This window comes from Odontomachus brunneus, unplaced genomic scaffold, assembly GCF_010583005.1.
Source record: "Odontomachus brunneus isolate Ranch 3 - 2012 unplaced genomic scaffold, Obru_v1 Obru_scaffold_073, whole genome shotgun sequence".
Lineage (NCBI taxonomy): Eukaryota > Metazoa > Arthropoda > Insecta > Hymenoptera > Formicidae > Odontomachus > Odontomachus brunneus.
The window spans coordinates 36,703-58,838 of record NW_022639523.1 but is presented as its reverse complement, the minus strand read 5'-3'; the positions used below and the strand labels follow the sequence as shown (position 1 = coordinate 58,838).

The following is a 22,136-nucleotide window of genomic DNA, read 5'->3' as shown; positions in this document are numbered from 1 at the left end:
CGGATGACCATATTTCACTACTTTGACTCTTTATATCTTGGGAAATATTGCCTTTTGGGACTTGGTGCAATATAACATAGTGAAATTTCAGCCAATTTGACCGAAAACCATTTTCCATAGGTTTTGTGCGGGGTCCTTTATCATTTATATTCATATTATATTCATATTCGCTTGAAATAAATCCGTATATGTATAAATTTTCTTTATCACGTAAAGTCGTTGTTTCATACTACACAAATAACGCGTAAATGCTTTAATGAAGGAAGAATATACGGGTAGCGTTGTACGGCTCGTTTTATTTCCTCTAAAAAAATTGGTCTAAAAAATATGACATATATTTTCTCTCTAAACTCGTTACGATTTCTATTCTTGTAGAGCGCGTTTCCAATTTCAACGCCTTTAGCGTTATACTGTTATTCATCGACAATTATACGACGGTTATAAAGTTATAATAATATCGAAAGTGTTTCACTATAAATTCAACTGCGCGGTTTCGTCAATAACAAGAGCAAGAAACACATATATCACGCGTTATTGCTTACACATATCTTTTTTACACGCTGTATAAATATTCTAAGTTTTTTATACGCTGTACAAATTGCTTAAATATAGTAATATCTACATATATGTAATATGTATATATTTTTTTTCGAATTTAAATATACCGATTGTATTGATATATTTGCATTTTTTGTCCTGTTATGATTTGTTTTTATCGTTTTAAATTAACTTTCTTATTTTATGTAAGTAACGAATAATCAACGAATAATCAACAAACCGATAATAAAAAAATAAAAATAAATTAAAGATAAATTATTTTTTAATTTTTCGTTTATAAAAGAAAGCTGATCAAATATTACGTATTTGAAACAAATTCTCTATTTATTAAATTATTAATTTGTTTCCGCGTTGAGTAATTCTAATAGATTCTTGATATAAAATTTGCAAAATTTCGGAATTGAGAACAGTTTTACTCTATCCCTTAGATAATAATAGTAGAATTTAACATCAAGTAAAATATATCATTTTTATAAGATTTGACTGGTGATTTTTTCAGACATATCAAAGTAAATAATAGCTTCTTTAAAATATTTCGAAAAGACAGGAAATATTCTAAGTTTTTTACAGACACAGTAAAACACAACCTAATATCATAAATAAATAAATATTATTAATAGGATTAGCAATAGATGTCTTTTTCATATATAGATATTCATATATATACAGAATATCTCTTATACACCAATTATTTCGTAAATTTTCGCATTTTTACACGCGTCTCGAAACTGTGTAATAATTACATAATATACGACAATTTAATATATATTCACATGCAACTAAATAGAATATTCCTCTGGTCGTATTAGAACACGCAAGTTCGATAGCGTATATGACGTATCGCCCCGCGAAAGAGAAGTGTCAAGTCCACGAGGTTGCGCGAAACTCGATGCGCGTTGAACGGTTAGTAAGTTCCGATAGAGCGCGGGACGTCTACTGAGGCAGCACATGGGCGACGGACCACGTGCGTCGCCATAAAACTGTTGCAAAAACATTGGCCTTCGCTCGAAAATACATATGAGCACGTGATAACGCGTCTCGATTTAAATTCTATCTCTCGCCGCGGTCAATCCGGGATGAGTAATACATTTTGGATGCAAAATTAGACACAAAGAGAAAAACGATCGTCATCGTCGTCATCGTCGTTGTTGTCGTCATTGGTCCAATTTCGCATTTTTTGTCGCATCATTTTTTTATCCGTATTCTATTTTCGTCCCGGCATAGACATACGTACGTCCGTATCGCGTCCGAACTTTTTAATATCTTCCGCGATTTCTAGTTTCCGATATGTGAGGTCACAGCATCGTCACCCCGAAATTTGTCGCAAAAACATGCGTCACGGATAATTCGAGTACTATACAGGGCGCGTGTAAAAAAAAATATCGATTTTTTTTTTTAAATACGTGAGACAATCGATTCCTCTCAAAATGCGAATCGACGAATTCGATTGTCGTGGAGAGAACGTTTGAGAATATCTTGAAAGAAATAATACTGTAAAATTAAATAAAATTGATCACGCTCAAGCTACAAATTTTGGAGCACGATTTGCTTATGATCACTATCCTTTCGTTTCGATTTCAGACCGATTGACGAGGACGTAGTCTCTCTCCGGCGGGTCGGTCGAAAACACGCCAGTTACAAGCTGTAAAAGGGATTTGCTGGTCCTTAAAGGCCTTCTTTCTTGAAGACGTCGACGTGCAGCCTCAGATTCGTGCACTTTCTGTGGTACATTCAATCCACGGGATCCACGTGTCATTGAAAAATCGTAGCCTCGCTTCCCTACGCACGATACTCTAACTTCTTGCAGATGTCTTCTTTCTTTCATTCAACCATTCGTGCTTTCTTCCGCTTCCTCTCCCACTCTTTTCTCTCTCATTCTCTCCCCCTCTCTCGCTCTATCTCCGTTCTCTCCCACTTTCTTTCTTTCTCTCTCTCGCTCTTTCTCTCTATTAAAGGTGTCACTTTGCCCCACGCAAATTTCAATTCTCTCTGATATATGCGCAAAAATTTCATGAAAAAAAAACTACAATAAAAATTGTATTTTGCTCGTCAATATGCCTCGAACGGCATGTTCATGCTTCGATGGCAACAAATCTACAGACAAAGTTGTCTGCATAATGTAAGTAAAAAAAGAATAAGCCTGCTGTCCTCGTTAAAATCAATTACTCATTTCGAGGGACGCAAATTTAAAGAGAGAACAATGATTAATTTTTAACTATAATTTTCTTTTTATCAAATTACTTATAGTCGGCATTTTTACATTAGAAAAAATTATCACCGAGAGGATGGAAATCTGGATGGGCCTATGGTATACGATTATTATTGTTTTCGTCTTGAAAGCATTTCATTACGAGCAAGTATGCAGTATGTAGCAGAAACCCAAGAGTTAAATATTCCAGATTTCTGATAAAATTTATTTAAAATGTTTAAATAGGGTGTACATATATAAAGAGGGGAGAAGTATTGGACAGACAAGACTTTGTGTTTTGTTGCCTTACCTAGTTAGAGATTAGAACTATCCCTGTGTGATGGCTCGATATCGATGCGTCACTCTCTCACACCATATGTATCGGTGTGGACACTTCTCTCTCTCTCTCTTTCTCTCTCTCTCTCTCTCTCTTTCTCTAATGCGATTTTTCGGAAAAAGTTACTGGTCTCCCGGATCGCGTCTGTATGTATACTTATATATGTATACATGCATATGTCTCACAAAAATAACACGGAATTGGAAAATCACGCGCGGATTTTCGCATTATAAATGAATATACTTTATCGAAGATTACCTGCTGAATCTTCTTATTATATGAAAAATGTTTGTAGCGGAGTGTTCCGATCCGATAATGTTCTTTGCTCTTCGTTCTTCGTTAATGAGATGTGCTAATTTTCGACGATCCGCATGAAATCCGCTAATTTTCCCATGCAGCAACGACAGTTACATCAGCTTATTATATCTTCTACAAGACATTAATAATTTTTGGGGAAAATAGAAAGGGTATAACTATTAAAAGGTATTATGCTAGGGAGATCTGGAAGAAATAATAAGTTAAAAATATCATAAATAAATAAAGGTCCGACGTGGAGAACCATAATACCAAAATTGACGATTAGAAAGAAATTGTCGCCAATATTCGCAATATGCAAAAACATCGTATATTATATACTGGAGCTGCTTGCGCTTCTCTTGGTACCATCCACCTGCAAACTCAATATTACAGAGTTAGTAATAGTACATATGTAATGCAGCGTGCTAATGTATAAAGTTAAGCAGTCAATCTTTGATATCATTGATAAAACTTGGTGAATATATATTCTTTCAGCATACAATGTGTATGCTGAAAGATAATATACAACAGAAAAATTATATCATTACAAACTGCAAAAAATGAAAAAAGAAAAATATTTTACACACATACACACACACACGCACGCACGCGCGCGCGCACACACACACACACACACACAGCAGCAGCAGACAGATATGTGTACATATGTAAAAAATTATAATAAAAGCAATGTATTACTTTTTCTTTGAAATAGTTATAACAAAATTTGCAAATTAATTTTCAAATGTGTAATTAGTATATTATAAATGATCAAAAATTATACTTTACGATAAGAACAAAATTGTACATAAATATCGATAATGTATCATAAAAATAAATCCATTTAATAGTTACAAAAAGATAGTTTATCAATTAAAATAAAACGAAAATTGATATGTAACATTTGTATATAACAAAACAATAAATTATATATTACATACTGTTTCTACTATATATCTCTTTTTTTAGTACTCTATTTACATGTTTTTGTAAATACATCTATGTAGTCTTTTTTATAAAATATAGTTCATCATAGAAATGTTTTCAAGCTGTTATCTGTATTTTATTCATCAAGTTCCACATTAGATAAAATTTGATGCAAGCTAATATGTTCCTAGTTTTCTAATTGTCTCTAATCCTGAATAATCCTTATACTTTTTGAAATTTACAGACTGCTTTAACTATGAACACTAGCGATAGTTATTCTTAAATTAATGTAAAAGTAATATTATCTCTATACAAAAGAAATATTGTGATAGAAGTATATTAATAAAAAAGTTTTATATAATAGGATACCACAATATACTTACGTTTTGGTTTTGGTGGTATCAGCTTAATCCCGCCTTTCTTCTCGTCTGCCGGTGACGTCGGCGAATCCAGCGACAGCTTCGCGCGTTTCTCCACAAGCGGGACGGTATCTCTTAGCGGCGATGACCTCTTCAAAATGGATATTTTTTGAGGTATAACTTTCTTGTCAACGACAGAATTCGGCTTCTTTGACCTCGGGGGCGGTGGCTTTACCTCTTCTTCCAAACCCGTGGATCGGAATTTCGAGTTGAATGTCTTCACTGTTTTCGGCCGCGTTATCGAGTCTTGATTGTTCTTTCTGCTCTCGATAGATATCGATATATTCTTCTTTTCAGGCAATGTAGCGACTTTCTTCGAAGAGTCCGTCGTCTTCTCTTTATTCTCTTTCGAGCTATCCCGCGAATCAGTCGAAGATTTCCTCCCGTTCGTGTCATTTGACTTTTCGTCCTCCGATCGTTTCTTCGGTATTTTACCCAATTTAGAACTCAATGCCTGACCCTGCACCTTCTCCAAAGTTGCTTTATCCTTTTCCGCCTGGTCCTTTTTCTGTTTCTCTTTCTCTCGTTCTTTGTCTCGCTCAGATTTACTCCTACTCGAACTGTGCTTACTAGACGAACTAGAGTGATGTTTATCTTTGTCCTTGGAAGACCTATCCTTGCTAGAGCCGGAACTTTTCGAACTACTACTACTGGAACCTGAGCGGTGACTACCAGACTTGTGAGAGCTGGTACGATGAGCACCGGAACTCGAACTGTGCTTAGAACTTTTGGACGATGAAGACGATGAGCCATGATGATGGCTACTACTTTTTTTGTCAGAGCTGCTGTTGGGTTTTTTCTCATCCTTTTTATGAGAGTCTCTATTCTCCTTATCACTAGACTTACTGCTATCACTATTAACAATGTCCTTAGAGTCCTTATTGTCTTTGTCCTTAACACTATCGACGTCGTGATTATCCTTAGAACTAACTACAGTCTGTTTCACTTCACTGGGAACGTGTTCCGAATTGTGCGACTGTCTCGTTTCTACCGCGTCGTCCTGACCACTAGTAGTACTAGCACTATCACTTTGTCGCGTTTTCTCCTCCAATTCCTCAGACTCCGCTTTTTTCACCTCCTGCTTCACAGAAAGTCCAGTCACATCCGAAACATTTCCGTTAACCTCTATACCAGTAGTACCAGATGTATTTAGAACGCTATTTATATTTGCGGGATCCGTCTCTACTTTCGCGAGGACTTGATTACCATCGCGAATGGTGATCTTATAAACAGGGACCGAGGATTGCGAAGATACAACAACAAAGGATTGCTTTTTGCTTTGTTGCGTCGGCTGTTGCTGTATCTGCGCTTGCTGGGCTTTCCCGACGACTTGTAGCTGCACCGTTTGTGACTGTAGCCTCTCTTGTTGATGATGTTCTTGATCTTGTTGGCTTTGACTTGTTGTGGTGTTTCCGGTAAACTGCTGCGCGAGCTTCAAGTCCTGCACATGGACAGTTGCGCTCTCGATAGCATCTGCGTTTTGTTGCGTGCCAGAATAATGCTGCTGTTGTTGTGACGAAAGAGCGACTGTGTTTTGTCCTCCGGCTGTACTTGTCTGGACCGGAACTGTCATAATTTGAGCAGGTACCGAGTTCGGTGCCGCCTCTCCCTTTACGATTTTTAGCCATTGCTCCACCAGTCGGCTGGCCAATACTCGTACTCCTTGGTGGCTACCTTCTTTCGACAAACCCTTGATTAACTTCGGAGAATTATTGCTTTTTAGCCGTTCGATATCCACTGGGCAGAGTAACATAAGTTCCAGTAATTCCTGGATGAGGGCCCAATTTTTGGCAAGAATGCCATCTGTGAGCCACGTGTGAATCAAATTCCATCCTCCAGCAGTCATAAATCTGGATAGTTGGAAATTATAATCAAATTATAATGTAAAGCACTGCATTATATATTATATCATGTAATATTAAGCCATGTAATATTAAGCCAGCGGCACACATTCATCCATCTTCAGAAATGCACCAATTAAAACAGAATATTTCCATCCAATCAATCCAAGCAATCCAGCATGAAAACAAGCATTGTGTCGTTGGCTTTAGGCTTAGTCTACAGTATGCGGAATAAGCCGTAAAAATTGGCTAATCATAGCCGATTATTCTTGCAATAATTATGATTGACCAATTCTTACAGCTTACTCTGTATATTGTAAACCAAGCTTTATATTTCCTACTGCTCTCTCTATTTCCCTTTCTAAACCTCTTAGTAATTCCACACATATAAGAAACTTAATATTACAAATATTATATAATATCCAAGAAAATCTCAAAATTAAGTTCCAAAATCATCTTCATGCAGAAATACAAAGATTAATTTTAGAGATTAAAGCTTATAATGATCATTAATAATGAGAAAATAATTATATGTTTTTATAATATTGTACTACTACTTGTTTAAAAAGTTAAATTTTTTATACAAATTCAATAAATTATATTTGATAACTTGTATTTTCTTTTTCCCATTAATTAGCTTATAAATTCTAAATGTAAGACTTATATCAGTAAAAACGGCACATTGAGAAGCACCGTCTAATGGTTCCAAGACTTTTTATTTTCTCTTGCATGTTTTGTTTACTTCACACAAATATATAAAAGTACATATACTTGTGTATTTCTACATGCTAAATAACACGTTTAAAAAAGCTTTAGAATGACAAGAGTATTAAGAAAGATTGGATTGAAAATTGAATTTTTAGATGAAATTTCTCCACTACTTGTATCATTAAGTTCTAATCAGGTTCTACATATGCATTGACATTTATTCACTAAATTTAAACAAAACTTACTGACTGAGCAAATCCGTATTTGTGGTTTTTAATATTTGTATATAAATGCATTTTGAAACAAGTTTCTTGGAAAACTTTGTCATTAGGTTAGCTAATCGATGAACTTCTTCTTTACTTTTTATCCCTCCTGTTGGGCCCAATAAAACACTGAGACATCTGAGTAAGGATAAAGGATCTATGCGTGGCTGAAAAGATAGATGAAGAAATATTCTTAATATAATCACTACATAGGAACAATATTTTTTTGCAACTTTAGAATTCAATAAAGAGGTTACAACGAAAAAAAAACACGAACTTTACTATATCTTATATAACCATATTAGATTTTAATTCACATAACAACTAATTAATTCTAAAGTTAACAAGTATATTTTGTTTATATGGTGATCATGATTTATATAACTTTATGGTACAACAATTTTATGATATATAATTTAACACATATTTTAAATATCATCCATTTAATCTCACATGTTTGATTACTTGAATATTTTATTTGAAATATTCAGGAATATGATTTTGTATCAACAATAATTTATATCAACAATACTAATATCAAAAAAGATATTGTATTAAATTTTTTTGAGCTAAAATATAAAATATAAATAGAATTCAGTTTACCATTAGATAAAAAATGTTTTGACATATTCATACATATTATCGGAAACTATTTTTCTATACGTGTTTAAAAGATTATTTCTTGTAAATATTAATAAAAAGTGATATTCCATCACGCGTAATTATTGTAAGGATTGTGCGCTGAATTAAAATTCATAGAATCAATACAATTTACATTAGTCCCGCGTGCAATATCAGTAAGCCGAGTATTAGAACGAATACTGGAAATTACACGATTTTCGTAACAGCAAAAATAGAGCACGAGGTCAAGGAAAATGTAAAGGTTATTGATCCCTCGCTACCGCCAAATACTTAGATGGCGCCGCAGCTTCTAGATTATATACCTAAGAAAGCGACCACGTTCTAATAAAATAATCGTACTACTCACCATTTTGCTGATAGTTACGATGTTTCAACACATTCTGCGTACCAAATATAAAAGCACCGCACGTATCTGCAAAGAGACATGAAATATTTGACTATTACGTAGTGCGGCATTACGACCGATGCGCTTTTCACGCCATATTGTCGAACAGGTCTAATGGTTGGGCACGCCGAAAGAGATCGATAGAAAAACGAGTGATTGTCTTTCCCCTAACGCCTTGACTTGCGTCCTTCGATCGCGCATTTAATCGCAATTCTATGATCCTTGACGAGATCTAACCCAACCCGCGCGAATCTCTGCGAGCCGTAGCGTGCAATATCGAAGACAAATGGATATCAAATGACCCAAATTACTCTCTAAGGAATTTTGCATACCAAGCTTATCCTGCTACGTGGACTACAATTACGCAAATAATCATTCTGTTTCTAAGACGAACGACGCTTAAAGCGGAAGATCGGGGCGGGCCGCGTTCGTTAGAGAGTGCTCAAAAATACGAGCAAAGGTATGAGAATTTCTCGGTTACGACCAACAATACCGCTCCTTACTGGTCAGACTAGCGGAACACGGCAACCGTCGCGCAACGACAACGCGCACGTCTCATCCATCCGCCTCATATCATCGACCAATCGGAACTACGAACGCTCCTCGGCGTAGACCAATAACGGTCGCGTACCCCCACCCAACGCGCTTTCGTCTTCCGTTGTGTGACGTAGCTTCGTTCTATTTATGTACAATGTCGTAAAATTCGTAAATTTCACCTATCGCATTTGAACCTTTAAACCAACACTTTTCTTTCTTTTCCAGCACTTGTTCGATAAACTCTTTTACTTCTCTTGATATCCGATTGGCACTTCTACGGATCAATTGCTCTCTTGCTCTTTACTGCGAACTACGACTCACGCGGAATCATTAATTCACGTATCGAGTTACGTCACTATAAACCTCAAAATTACCCACTTAGATGTACAAATATACACGCCTTTTCCTCGATATCACGTCGAGTTGCTTAAAAACCATGGACTCGAGCCTTCTTAAGGATACTTTTAAGAAATAGAAGTTAGGACTTCCTTGATCTTGACAGCTCACAGAAAATCAATTACTGTTACGTTTTCGTCGAGGACTTGCAATTTTCCTCTTGTATTTTTTGTTTGTTGGAAAATAGGAAAGCCACTCACATCTGATTAAAATTAAATCCTTTTTATGGAAAACAAATGTTCACTGTGGTGCATAAGAAATGGAACATTTCCTACACATGACAATGACGTGGCGCTACAGCTTGTTCGTTCGATGGATTCCTACTGCTGCGCATCGAGAAACGTTACGAGAGTTCCTTTTGTAATCCGTACTTATTTTGCCGTTGATTTGTCATCTGCAATGAAACGTCGTTTAGAAACGATCGCCGCTACTGTTCAGTCTGTTCTCTTCTAATATTTCGCTCTATCGTTATACGAATTATTCTTTTAACTTGTATGAAATAATGCTTACCCTAACTAAGTAAAATCTGCTCCACGTATGAAAACGGAAATGTTCACATGGTTACGTCTCGTAACTCCACTACGAGAGTCAAAAGTGGTACCAACCTCAAGTATTATGGAGAATTCACATGATGATCACAGTAGGGTTGGGACATTTGACAAATTCTAGGATTTCTGGTTAGACGACAGTTTCCCGAAAAGTGGAGGAGATAATGTTGGTACCAAAGAAAATCTCTACACGACATAATTTAAAGATTTTATTCTTGAAATTTTATAGTATGATTAAACTTGCGCAGTAAAACTTAGGGTGCCGTCCCATTGAGCACGGATCGGAACGCCGGATCGGATTTCTTACTATAATGAGCGTTCCGTTCTCTAGTTCCGTTCCGTGCTCAATGGGACGGCACCCTTACGTATACGCAACTATTTAACTATTCAAGAACAACTATTCAAGAATAGGGACCTTGTTCTTTGTAACTGCACTGCTGAACTAATGCAAAAAGTTAGAGTGAGAAAGCGTATACTTGCCTCACTTCAATTTATTGCACCAGTTACAGTGCAGTTACAAAAAACAGATCTTTAAATTATATCGTGTAGAGATTTTCCTTGGTACCAACATTATCTCCTCCACTATTCGGAAAATTGTCGCCTAATCGGATTTCTTATGGCTCCTGCATACAAGACGCGGTAATGCTTGCCGCGTGGCGAAAGTCCGCGAAACAGCCAATCAATATGTTGTTTTTCTGTAAGAGCTAAAATTATTACGGAAAGCAGCATATTGATTGTCGCACGAACTTCCGCCGCGCGGTAAGCATTACCGCGTTCTGTGTGCAGGAGCCATAACTTTGGATTGTCATGAATCATATAATAGTAGTAGATGGTGATGTCTGTAACTTATTTCTGTTCTAGGGAAATGACTCGGAGAGGTATTATCGGAAACACCCTATATTTCACCAATTACACGATTTTTTAATATTTAATTAAAATTATCTGGATGACTCACAAACCTTTTTAATGATACTTTATAACTCTTCATATAAAATACAAACAATACCATACCGGAACTTTGTTTAATTTACCTCCGGCTATTATTTCGATTAAATGCATGGTCCAAAAATGAACAATTAATTACAATTAATAGAACGACTCACAAACCTTTTCAATTGCACTTCAAAACTCTTTATACGAAATACATACGATTTAAAAGAATAGTTTTCCAACCGGCGATTTTTTTCGGTCAAGTACATACGAATGAGAAGTCTATGGGTGCTTTCCAGTTGCATACGCTGTGTTACACAAAACCAGCTTATTGGTTATATATTATCTTACAAGATATTTTAGATAATATGTGACCAATAAACTGGTTTTGTATACGTGTGTGTCAAGATGTGTCAAGCAATTGGAAAGCACCCCCTGTTTCCTCTGTTATACTTGGGTGCGTTCAGCGAACTCAACAGTTGCACAACAGTTGAGCAATTCGTCTATGTAATTGGTCTAGATTTCGGACTATCGCACACAAATTGACATAACTGCATATGCATAGCATAAGATCGTATGGACCAATGAGCATCGAATATTAAGCATCGAACACCAATATGGCGACTTAATACTCGATGCTCATTGGTACATACGGTCTTATGCTATGCATATGCAGTTATGTCAATTGTGTGCGATAGCCCTAAGAACCAATAATTGCTGATTGATCACTGAACGTTTTTTTCACTGAACGCGCCCCTTGTCTGATTCATAGTATAACAGAAGAAACAGGGACTTCTCTCTCATCCCGCAGTTTTCACGAGGTAGCGCGCGTTCCAAGTAATATATATTTCAGTGCTTGTAAATGACATAATTATAAATAATATACCGATTTTCTCCTTGTGTGAGTAATACTAACTCCGTAATTAAAGTTCAGAAACTTAAATTTATTCGAATTTAATTTGTATCATAATTATTACTGTTAGGTATTTAAGATTATTTAATCCATGTATGCGATTGAGCATGATTACACATATTTGTACAAAATAGCACGTAATTGTATATCGTTTAAGTTGACAATTGTTTTCGCAGTTATTTCACCAAACATGTCAATCTTAAACACGTTGCATCGAGTGAGATCGTTAGTACAAGCGAGTTTATTTCATAAAGTAAGTTCGCGAAATAGTAAGATGTGTGTATAACAGTCTCTGTAGGAGTAAATTGTTTGCAGCTCAATCCAGTGAGATCTATCACGTATTCGCTTGTACGTTTTTCGGAAAATTTAGAAGAGAACACCGCTGAAAACACAAGCACGGTTGTAAATACTGCACCCGAAACCAAGCATACACGAATTTCGATAGAAACAAGCATCAAGTATATGACAAGTGATGGTAAATAATTGTTGATAGACTAATGTGATACGATTATTTAATAAATAAAATCATTGCAAAATCTAGCTTACAAGCAGACTTATGGAGACAACTTAGTATGGAAATTATATAGAAGAAATCATAAAGGAGCAATTCCTCCTAAGAAAACACGAAAAACTTGTATAGTAAGTATACAAATTTATATATATCTTATGTAAGGTTTTCAATAACACTCTGTAAAATTTAGAGAGCTGGTCAAGTCTGTGGGAATCCTTGTCCTATATGTAGAGACGAATATCTTAGATTGGATTATAGAAACGTCAAGTTACTTGAACAGTTTATCAATTCATATAATGGAGATATTCTAAGTTATATGTAAGTATAATGTACAAATTTTGTTTCTTTAATATTTTCATGGTCCTTATTTGTGCTATATAAGTATTTGCATGCTCTGATCTATATTGTATATAAATTCTTTTAAATATAGGAAGACAGGTATCTGCCAAAAAAAATATAAAGAACTTTTAGTTGCTATAACTAAAGCTAAAGATTACGGTACCATTATATTTGATGTTCCTGTAAGGCAGTATGATTATTCAGAGTGGCAAACAACAAAGAATTAATCTTTTATAATTAGTTATTATTTCCCCTGTTAATTATGGATGTAACTGAGAACCATATGGAAGAAATGGAATGCACATTTGCTGTAGTAGGAGGCGGGATTGCTGGAGTATCATGTGCTGAAGGATTAAGCTTCCTTAATCCAGAGGAGAGCATAATTTTGATCACTGCTAGCCCTTTGGTGAAAGCTGTAACAAATATAGTTCCGCTTGGCAGAACTTTAATGCATTTTGACATAGAGGAAAAAAGCGCTGTAACTTTGGGTGAAAGATACAAGATGTTGCAAGTTATTCAGGATACTGTGATCAAGGTTGATACAACCAAGAAGCTGATAGAAACTTGCAGCGGAAAAGTCATAAACTTCAAGATGCTCTGTCTTTGTACTGGTGCAAAACCTAAATTGATAGCAGAAAATAACGATTTTGTCGTAGGTATTCGTGACACAGAATCCGTAACACAGTTCTCCCACAAACTGAGAAATGCCAGAAGAGTTATGATTATCGGCAACGGAGGAATCGCAACCGAGATCGTATACGAGATGAAAGGTGTCGAGATAATTTGGGTTATCAAAGATAAACATATTTCCGCAACTTTTGTCGATCCCGGAGCCGCCGAATTCTTCTTAAACAAGATATCCAAGTTCAATACATCAGAAAACTTTAGTAAGGATGCGCCAACCAAGAGAATGAGATACGTAATATCAGGTGGTATACCGATTAAAAATGGAGCCGCTCTTGGCCCAGACTGGCAAAGCAGTTTCAACATGAGTGGCACGCTTTCCAAATCCACAAACGTGCGTGTTGAATATGAATGTGAAGTATCAAGACTGTTTACTCCCGACGAACAGAAGCAACTTGATTCTACGGAAGAATGGCCGATCTACGCGCAACTGACGAACGGCAAAATTATCGGGTGCGATCTTATTATTTCGGCAACAGGTGTCATCCCAAACTCTGGCATATGCGGATTGGAAAATGTCGAGAGAGGTGAGGACACTGGACTATTAGTAGATTGGAAATTGGAAACTTCGCAGAAGGATATCTACGCTGCCGGAGATGTATGCACTGCAAATTGGCCGATAGCAAAGCACTGGTTTCAAATGCGGCTCTGGACGCAGGCTCATCAGATGGGTCGTTACGCCGCGAAGTCAATGGTTTCGCGTCTAAAAGGTGAAGATTTCCTACAAGACTTCTGTTTCGAACTCTTCACTCACGTGACTAAATTCTTCAATTATAAAGTTGTTTTACTCGGTCTGTACAATGGGCAGACTTTGGGAAAGGATTACGAGATACTTTTACGAATCACCAAAGACCAAGAATATGTCAAAATTATCTTACAAGATGGCAAAATGCAGGGTGCAGTACTCATTGGAGAAACGGACTTGGAGGAAATGTGCGAAAATTTGATACTTAATCAGTTGGACTTGAGTATATATGGGGAGGAACTGTTGAATCCTGATATCGACATTGAAGATTATTTCGATTGATAAAATATTTTTTTTTAGTAATGTGCATTCAATTTTAAATTTTCGTAAATTTTGCGTAAATTTCGCTGTACTAAATGTTTACAATAAAATTTAATTTAATACTATATACTATGTGTCAATTTTTTTATTTGGCCTATAAAGATTTATTGTCACTTATAACACACAGATACAAATAACTTTACAAAATTCAAATTTTGCAGTCTTGTGAACATAAATTTGATATGGTTCTATAGAAAATAAAAAATTAAGTTCTAACATTTGAATTGAAGGATTTAAAGATCTTGCATTCATAACGAAACTTAGCATGTGCAATAATGTTAAAATAATGTACCGTGTTAACGGAGTTTACATACACAATGTACAATCCATATTTTATAAATTATATTATGAATTCTTCTTTAATTCACTGCTAAACGTATATCGTGTGCATTTCTAGTCTAAAATTTTTACTACTGAGCCTCTTAATCAATTTACCAATAGAATTTTGATAAAATCTAAATAAAAAGAAGAAATAAAACAAGCAAAAATATAAAATAATGCAAAGGCATGTTTTAAGAAATGTTTTAAAACATTGTTTATGTTGACCTCAGATTTTGATATTAAATAAAACGAGACCTGTCATAAAGTTCCTTTTACATAATTACCAGTTGTTATTTTGAAAATTAAGCTTATTGAAATGAGATACCAGTTTTCGATTTAAAATACATTAAAATGTGTAAATTAATGGAATGCTTGGTAAAATTCTGCTTACATCTATGATATGATACGTACGTTATAATATTATTACGATACTGTTTTATATATACTTGCGAAATGTGTTTTGATAGCGATGTTTAAAAACAATAACTAAACTAAGTAACTATCTTCTCTTTGTTTTAAGTTCACTGATGTCTCGTTTTATCGAACTTCACTTTTTTTGGGTATCTAACACAGTGCACTTTTGCATCTAACATAGTGCTATTTTGCAAGCTAGATTTCGTCAGCGATGTATTTTGACTTTTAACATCGTCCTTCGTTTTACTTATCTCATTCGGATTGGCGTTGTCTGCCGAATTTGTATTTTTTTCTTTGCATTCGATTAGATTTTCCTTCTGGGAGATATTTTTTATGTCATTCGTCATATTAATGACAGTGTCATTGGCGCTGCTTATCGAGATTGTGCTCATGTCTTTGCACTCACTAAGGTCTTTATTTTGTAAGACGTTTTTTAAAATTTCGACAACATCCTGCATTTTAATTAGAGACTCGACAATCGGTTTAGTATTATATGTTTGGTACTGATGACACAGCTTGTTCAACGTTTTCGTCGCCACTTCTATTTGAGTAAGGCATGCATTTATGTCATCCTGTTGATTGTGCGATGTTATGATAGATGTTTGATCATGCAATGTTGCCTCTAACATAGATCCGTCCATAGAAAATTGATGAACACTCTCATTCAGCTGCTTCTTCACAGGTGCTATATTTATTGAAATTCGACTGCTGTTCAAAGAGTCCTCGAAAACTTCTGTTTCGTTATAGGGTTCCCAGTTGCAATCAAAATCTCGCAGTTCCTTCATCGAATCTTCAATGTCACAGTTCCTCAAGCGATGAATCCAATTCAGAAAGTCTATCGGTTGCAAAAATGTTTCCATCGTTTGTGTTTTATCGCGAACACGCACTACCGGTTGCAATTTCTTTTTTACTATTATTTGTTGTTGATCGAATTCCTAGAAGGAAACAAATTATTAAAATCCAAAAAGAAACAACGCTATCTATACAATTTGTTATTATTAAAAAAATCATTATTCGTTTCTTCAATTTTTCGTTATAGAAATTATAAAATTTGCAAATTTTATAACTTTAAAATCTAAAGATGTATTATTTTGAAATTCTGTGATCCTTATAGTTTTTTACATTTTTTATAATTGAAAATTAAAGAGGCAAAGAATGACTTTCATCCAAAAGATATAAATATAATCACTATGTAAACATAATTTATTATTATTGTATATACGATTATGTAAATTATAATTGTGTATTGTACTGAAATGTGCGAATGTGTGCAATCTATGAGATAACTTACGAAACCGAATCCGACTTCTTTGCAACGCTGAGTCGCTTCTTTGACAAGTATTTGCATTTCGTGCAAACTAACTCCACCGGCGTTCATAGCATCCTTACTGAGCTTCATCTTAAGTGCGCTTTCGATATCCGCCGTTTTCTCGTTCAGAATATTCTCCAATTCTTGCAAAAAGTTCGACTTATATGGTGATAGTTTCGTGTGGTGACTCTGCTCTAATTGTATTTTCTTGATTCTGTTATTTGTTTCTACTTCTGTGACGAGTAGTTCTTTCTCTAATTCCAATTCTTTTTTTCTTTTATTAATCTGTTCGAGCACGTGCTTTTGCTCCTCTAAAGTCGAGCCAAGGACTTCAATCTTACGTTCATACGTTGATTTTTGCGAGCCAAGCTGCAATTCCACTTCCCGCTTGGCGTTTTCCAGCTCCTTTATCGCTTTTTGTTTCGATTCTTCTAGTTCTGCTCTTAATCTATGCGGAGAAAATTATAAAATAAATATAGCAAAGTATGTAATAAATAACTGTTTTTGCTTTATAAGTAATGTATATTTATAAGTAAGATATGTACTTCTCTTCTTGTATTCGAAGAATTTCCTGATGTGCAAATTCAAAGTCTATTGCCTGTGCGGAAAGCTGAACGTTGCATGGTTCGTCGTACGGGTTTAGAACTTTAAAATAATGATTACCGCCGATAACTAAGCGATCACCGTGTTTAAGTATGACTTTTCCAGTTACTATCTGAAACGTGACAAATGTTTTCAATAAGAATGTTGTATGCGCAAAAATTCAACTATTAACTTAAGATTAGTTTAGATTATTCGATTCGTATCTTGCTAGTAACAGACTAAAAATGATTCACATGCAGGACCAATAACAAATAACATTATCAATACCTGACCATTGACGTATGTATCACCGTCCATCTCGGGCGTCAAGACTAATTTTCCATCATTATTTTCGATGGAGCTGTGAACAAGAAGGTAGATATAACAGAACGAAGAGATGTTTACCATATATGTATATTATTGAGAAGTAAGAAAATGTTAGCCATATGTGCATATTAATAAGAACTGAAATATTCAGAAGAAAAAGTTATAATGATTGTATTAAGTTCGTCTCGATGAATATTGGACTTTCAAAAATTAATATATACATAAGCATAAATTATTATACAGATGTCACCATGTATTTCTACAATTCAAACATTGTTCATACATTTATAGGTTCTCTTTTTGTGCATTCCAACTTATTCCATAGAATGCATCCTGTACAATATAATGTGATGTTAATGGTAAAATTACGAAGTATAACTATAAATAAAATATATATAAATAATATATAAAGAAATATTCATGGAATTATAAGAAATACCAAAAATATACGTCACGTCTTTGCTAAACAACCAGAATAATTTTTCCACAGTTACAATTCATTTTAACTCGCTGCACAACAATGGTATCATTATACATGCATTAGTATTAGGAACGATTATTTCGACATAAAAAATAAAGAATGTTACATGTGGGTGCTGATAAGTAGAAATATGAGAATATTGCTAAATCGAATACACTTGATAAAAGAGAAAGGTCAGCAGCAATGCACTGCATACCGATATGTAGAAATATGAAACAGAATGATAGCACAGTTGAACACACTTGATAAAAGAGAAAACTCAGCATCGACGTTAACAAAATCTCTCTCTCTCTCTCTCTCTCTCTCTCTCTTTCTCTTTCGCTCACTCATGCAAGTTTTCCCAACCTGTTTAAGCATCATAAACATACACACACAATTTATGACTAACCAGTGCAGCTCCCTAACGAGAGGCCCGTCCAACATGATATCCAATTTTCTGCGGGGAGTTTCCGGTCCACTATTCCTACCGACATTGACCAGACCTGGAGGTAAAACATACAAAAGTGTGCCAGACAACATAGGATCGGCCGCAAGGTTTACGAGACAAGGATGTTTATCTCGCTCATGAAAATCGATCTCGATAGCAATTCCACAACGACGTAAGTATTTCAACTCCGTGCTCTTCTTCTCCTCGGCTTTCTGGAATTTTTCGCGCCAACTCCTGTAATTATATGTGACTAACCATTAAGTCTCACCTATTCGATGTACCTTAAAAAAATAAAGCTCATGAAACTTTTGTATAGATCAAATAACAAAATGATATAACAGGGTTCTGCGATTAACAATTAGCTCCGTTTTGCCAATATATATCAACATCCTAAAAATCAAATAAATTATTATGTCGAGACAAAAATAATTTAGCATTTACTGAGAATTATGTGTATATTCATGATTTATATCTATGTTTTAGATATCATATCCTATTAAAAATATAAAACGATCAAGATTCGTACGGAAACTTTATTTATAATCCTTTCTAACAATTAATAAGGAATAATCGAAATTAATATTTTATCAGAACTACTGTTAGATAGTTATTGATTCTTTTGGAATTATTTTCTTCAAGTACAGAAAGCGTCAATTTCTTTTCACTTACATCTGAGTCGTAGCCAGCTGTTCCTCCGTTTTCTTCAACTGATCCTTCAATTTATCGATCTCTTTTTGCTTTCGTTGAACTTCGCTGTCAGACTGGTGAATCGGTTCGATGCAATCGAGCAGTCGACGAGGTATAATTCCAAGTTGCTTCTCGTATCCTTCGCGTACTCCACGTAACCGTAGAACTTCAGCTTTCAATTCGCTATTATGAAAATCATATAATAAATACAGTCTATGCTTTGTAATTGTTTTTTTTAGTGCTCTATATTTATTAGACTATACAAATGATATCTTACCGTATTAATCGATCATGTGGATCTTCGTTGATACGAATTCTATTGACTATTGCTCTAGCTTGGCATGCGTATCGAAGAGTCGCTAAAGTCTCTTCTACGTGGATATTGGCTGGTGATATCGTTCCGAGCATCGCCGTTCGCGAATTTCCTCCCAGACTCTCCTGCAAAGAGATGATCTACGTTTGATAACTATTTATATTTATATTTATATAAGCACATCAAGTGCTATATATGCTAGTGCTATAAAATACTATATTGACGATATGTATTTATTTCATAATAATGTTCCACAATAATTTAATTTTTCAAGAAACATTTACACGTTTTATAAACGGTACATTATTAAAATATAAATAGAAACAAATGCGATAAATTTAACAAATACAAGAATATTCGCATGTAAACATTTTCGTACTTTAGCTTGTAATTTTCCAATCACATTAAATTTAATTTGTGGTGCTTCAAACACGCATATTTATATGCTTATGTACTTCATTACTGCTATTTTTAATTCCTATGCAATTTATATAAGTGGAAAAGCTGAAGTATTGTAGTAATAAACATGCTAAACATCGAAAGCAATAATATCGTATATAATCTAATCATTTACGAATTGTACCGTTACTTATTGATAACTATATTATCGTTACGTTATCATTCGTTGATCAATCATGAATGTCTCTTTAAACAACGTAAAGTGATGGATGATAAGATTTCAACGATTAGATTTTTCCTATATATTTCTTATTTTTTTCTCTGCTCCTCGAGATATTTTGCAGACTTAAATTCTAATCTATCGGAGTCCTATGTGTTTCACATCTCGCGACTCTTGACTCTAAAGTCTCGTAAATACATCTTATCGCATGCTACTTCATAATTAAAAGTCAGAAAGTTAATCTAAAAATTAAAAACATTAAAATTGCTCCTTCTCTTCTAATCATACGTACCCTCTTTAATCAAAGAAACTGTTTTTCCGGCGACCAAAACTTTTCCATCCACGTTAATATCATTCGCGATTTCTCGAGAAGAAATCGTAAAGAGGATTTTTTGTTTTTCACAAAAAGCTAAGGGAAAATCTATATCTTATTTATATTACTATATTACTTTGTTATTTTTGTCGTTAAGTTATTGTTTAACGAGTAATTCGAAATATTGGAAGTTGAGAGAAAATTTATCGCGATTAGCATATCGTCTACGTTTCTTTTTTTTGCGTGATTATCATCTAGAAATGATGTCAACGCACAAGTATTGAAATAATTTCGTAAATCTAATTTCCCGGCCTGTATTGTGTATGATAATTATATCACTTATATATATTGTAAAAGCAATTATTGAACGTGTCAATTATAAAGCTTTATTGTCATCAAGATAAAGCTTTATTGTCATCAAGATACATATACATCCAACGCGCGATTGTTATTTGCATATCGGCGGATCTTAATGAATATCTTGTTTTATTATATATACGAAGTATATGATACTGCGAAGATCGCAATTTGAAAAAAAAGATAAATATCTGCAAGACTGAATCAATGAATATTTTGTGCAAATAATCCAATTATATCGTATTCGAGTGTTGTAATTGTTTACATGTGATTATTGGGTGCGTTCAGCGGAAAAAGCGCTCAGTGAGCAATCAGCGATTATTAGTTCTTACTGTTAGATTCCTAAATCTAAACCAATTGACGAATTACTCAACTGTTGTGCAACTGTTGAGTTCGCTGAACGCATCCATTGTTTTCATTTACATACGAAAAGAGTTATGTATCTTCTGTAGAAAAGAATTGCGATAGCTGTAGGAAATACAGATTTCTTCATGCGTATATGCATGAAAAAAATATTGGTCCATATTCTGAACCTTCTTTTATCAATAAAAATGTCTTGAATATAGCTTCTCAACCAATCAGGTGGCTCCTAAGTCTCTTTTAGAGACACTTTTATAGATAAAAGAGGATTGAAAATATGGGCTATTGTGTGTAATGTACTTTTATAATACGATCATTAAATCTCGATCATTAAATTACCGTTTAAATTGCACTTACGCCTTATGCCGCTTATGCTGGGGACGTGCTTGAAATTCAAGTTGGAGGATATATTGTGTTGAAGTATCCGTATGTTGTTGATATTTCTAATCTTTTATCTTACGCCTTTTGCCTTAACCTTTAACCTGCGCGCGAAATGATCAAACTTTGGAATGTAGCGCTATCATCAAATGCCAAGATGCACCTGGAAGCTTATTACGGATTTCTGATTGGGACGAAAGTATGTAAGCAACTCGCTCGATTACAATTGATCTCACCTTGAAAATACGAGATTATTTGTGTGAACGGACTCGACACGAAATTTCATGGCGAAAAGGTGAAATCGAGAAGCAGTAACGGAAAGAACGAGTTTATTTCGTACAACGAAAAATTTAATGGTAGTATTAGTTATGGAGCATCGGGATAATGTAATACAGAGAATAAGAAGATTACGGGATGCCTCCTCAGACCCTCTTTTTACTTTTCTGTTATGTTTATTGTTCTCCCTCTGTATATTTTATAAAATTCATTTTATAAAAATTAACAAATTTTAAGTATATTTAACTTCATTTTTTCAATGTAGTATTACTCTCTTTTTCTCTCACAATACTGATTTATATTTGCAAATAAATAAATAAATAAATAAATATATATATACTATATTTGTATTTATATATATATATATATATATATATATTTATATATTTACATTTATATATATATATATATATTTATATATTTACATTTATATATATATATATATATTTATATATTTACATTTATATATTTATATTTATTTAT

The 22,136-nt window shown here is 34.4% G+C and overlaps 4 protein-coding genes across 9 annotated transcripts in view; 2 read left to right on the top strand and 2 right to left on the bottom strand.

Moving 5' to 3' along the window:
• The window catches only part of LOC116847052 (serine/threonine-protein phosphatase 1 regulatory subunit 10), a 17,356-nt gene extending 7,265 nt beyond the window's left edge, over positions 1 to 10,091 (bottom strand). The window contains exons 1-5 of one of the 3 annotated variants that reach the window (XM_032821628.1): positions 10,009 to 10,091; positions 9,699 to 9,892; positions 8,527 to 8,592; positions 7,521 to 7,705; positions 4,691 to 6,576 (exon numbers count right to left, since the gene is read on the bottom strand). In XM_032821628.1, coding sequence (XP_032677519.1) covers positions 4,691 to 6,576; positions 7,521 to 7,705; positions 8,527 to 8,529 — 2,074 coding nt within the window. In that variant the 5' untranslated portion in view covers positions 8,530 to 8,592; positions 9,699 to 9,892; positions 10,009 to 10,091. The other 2 variants (XM_032821630.1, XM_032821629.1) reach the window with 2 other exon arrangements.
• A 1,541-nt stretch (positions 10,092 to 11,632) lies between these two features.
• LOC116847036 (28S ribosomal protein S18b, mitochondrial) lies at positions 11,633 to 13,004 on the top strand. 3 transcript variants are annotated; one of them, XM_032821605.1, is made up of 6 exons: positions 11,633 to 11,797; positions 12,066 to 12,142; positions 12,205 to 12,364; positions 12,431 to 12,528; positions 12,591 to 12,718; positions 12,831 to 13,004. In XM_032821605.1, exons 2-6 carry the CDS (start codon positions 12,080 to 12,082, stop codon positions 12,964 to 12,966), a joined length of 585 nt encoding a protein of 194 aa, XP_032677496.1. In that variant the 5' UTR covers positions 11,633 to 11,797; positions 12,066 to 12,079; the 3' UTR covers positions 12,967 to 13,004. The 3 variants fall into 3 exon arrangements, with proteins under 3 accessions (XP_032677496.1, XP_032677497.1, XP_032677498.1); XM_032821606.1 differs by having other exon boundaries at positions 11,685 to 11,877; XM_032821607.1 differs by lacking the exon at positions 11,633 to 11,797 and adding an exon at positions 11,894 to 11,959.
• LOC116847035 (pyridine nucleotide-disulfide oxidoreductase domain-containing protein 1) lies at positions 12,969 to 14,556 on the top strand. Its single transcript, XM_032821604.1, has one exon. It carries the CDS (start codon positions 13,002 to 13,004, stop codon positions 14,448 to 14,450), a length of 1,449 nt encoding a protein of 482 aa, XP_032677495.1. The 5' UTR covers positions 12,969 to 13,001; the 3' UTR covers positions 14,451 to 14,556.
• Positions 14,557 to 22,136, bottom strand: part of LOC116847034 (kinesin-like protein KIF14) — a 22,053-nt gene continuing 14,473 nt past the window's right edge. For both annotated transcript variants that reach the window (XM_032821601.1, XM_032821602.1), the window contains exons 6-12: positions 19,315 to 19,475; positions 19,020 to 19,220; positions 18,312 to 18,584; positions 17,404 to 17,476; positions 17,079 to 17,248; positions 16,516 to 16,981; positions 14,557 to 16,159 (exon numbers count right to left, since the gene is read on the bottom strand). In XM_032821601.1, coding sequence (XP_032677492.1) covers positions 15,332 to 16,159; positions 16,516 to 16,981; positions 17,079 to 17,248; positions 17,404 to 17,476; positions 18,312 to 18,584; positions 19,020 to 19,220; positions 19,315 to 19,475 — 2,172 coding nt within the window. In that variant the 3' untranslated portion in view covers positions 14,557 to 15,331. The remainder of the gene's footprint in view (positions 16,160 to 16,515; positions 16,982 to 17,078; positions 17,249 to 17,403; positions 17,477 to 18,311; positions 18,585 to 19,019; positions 19,221 to 19,314; positions 19,476 to 22,136) is intronic.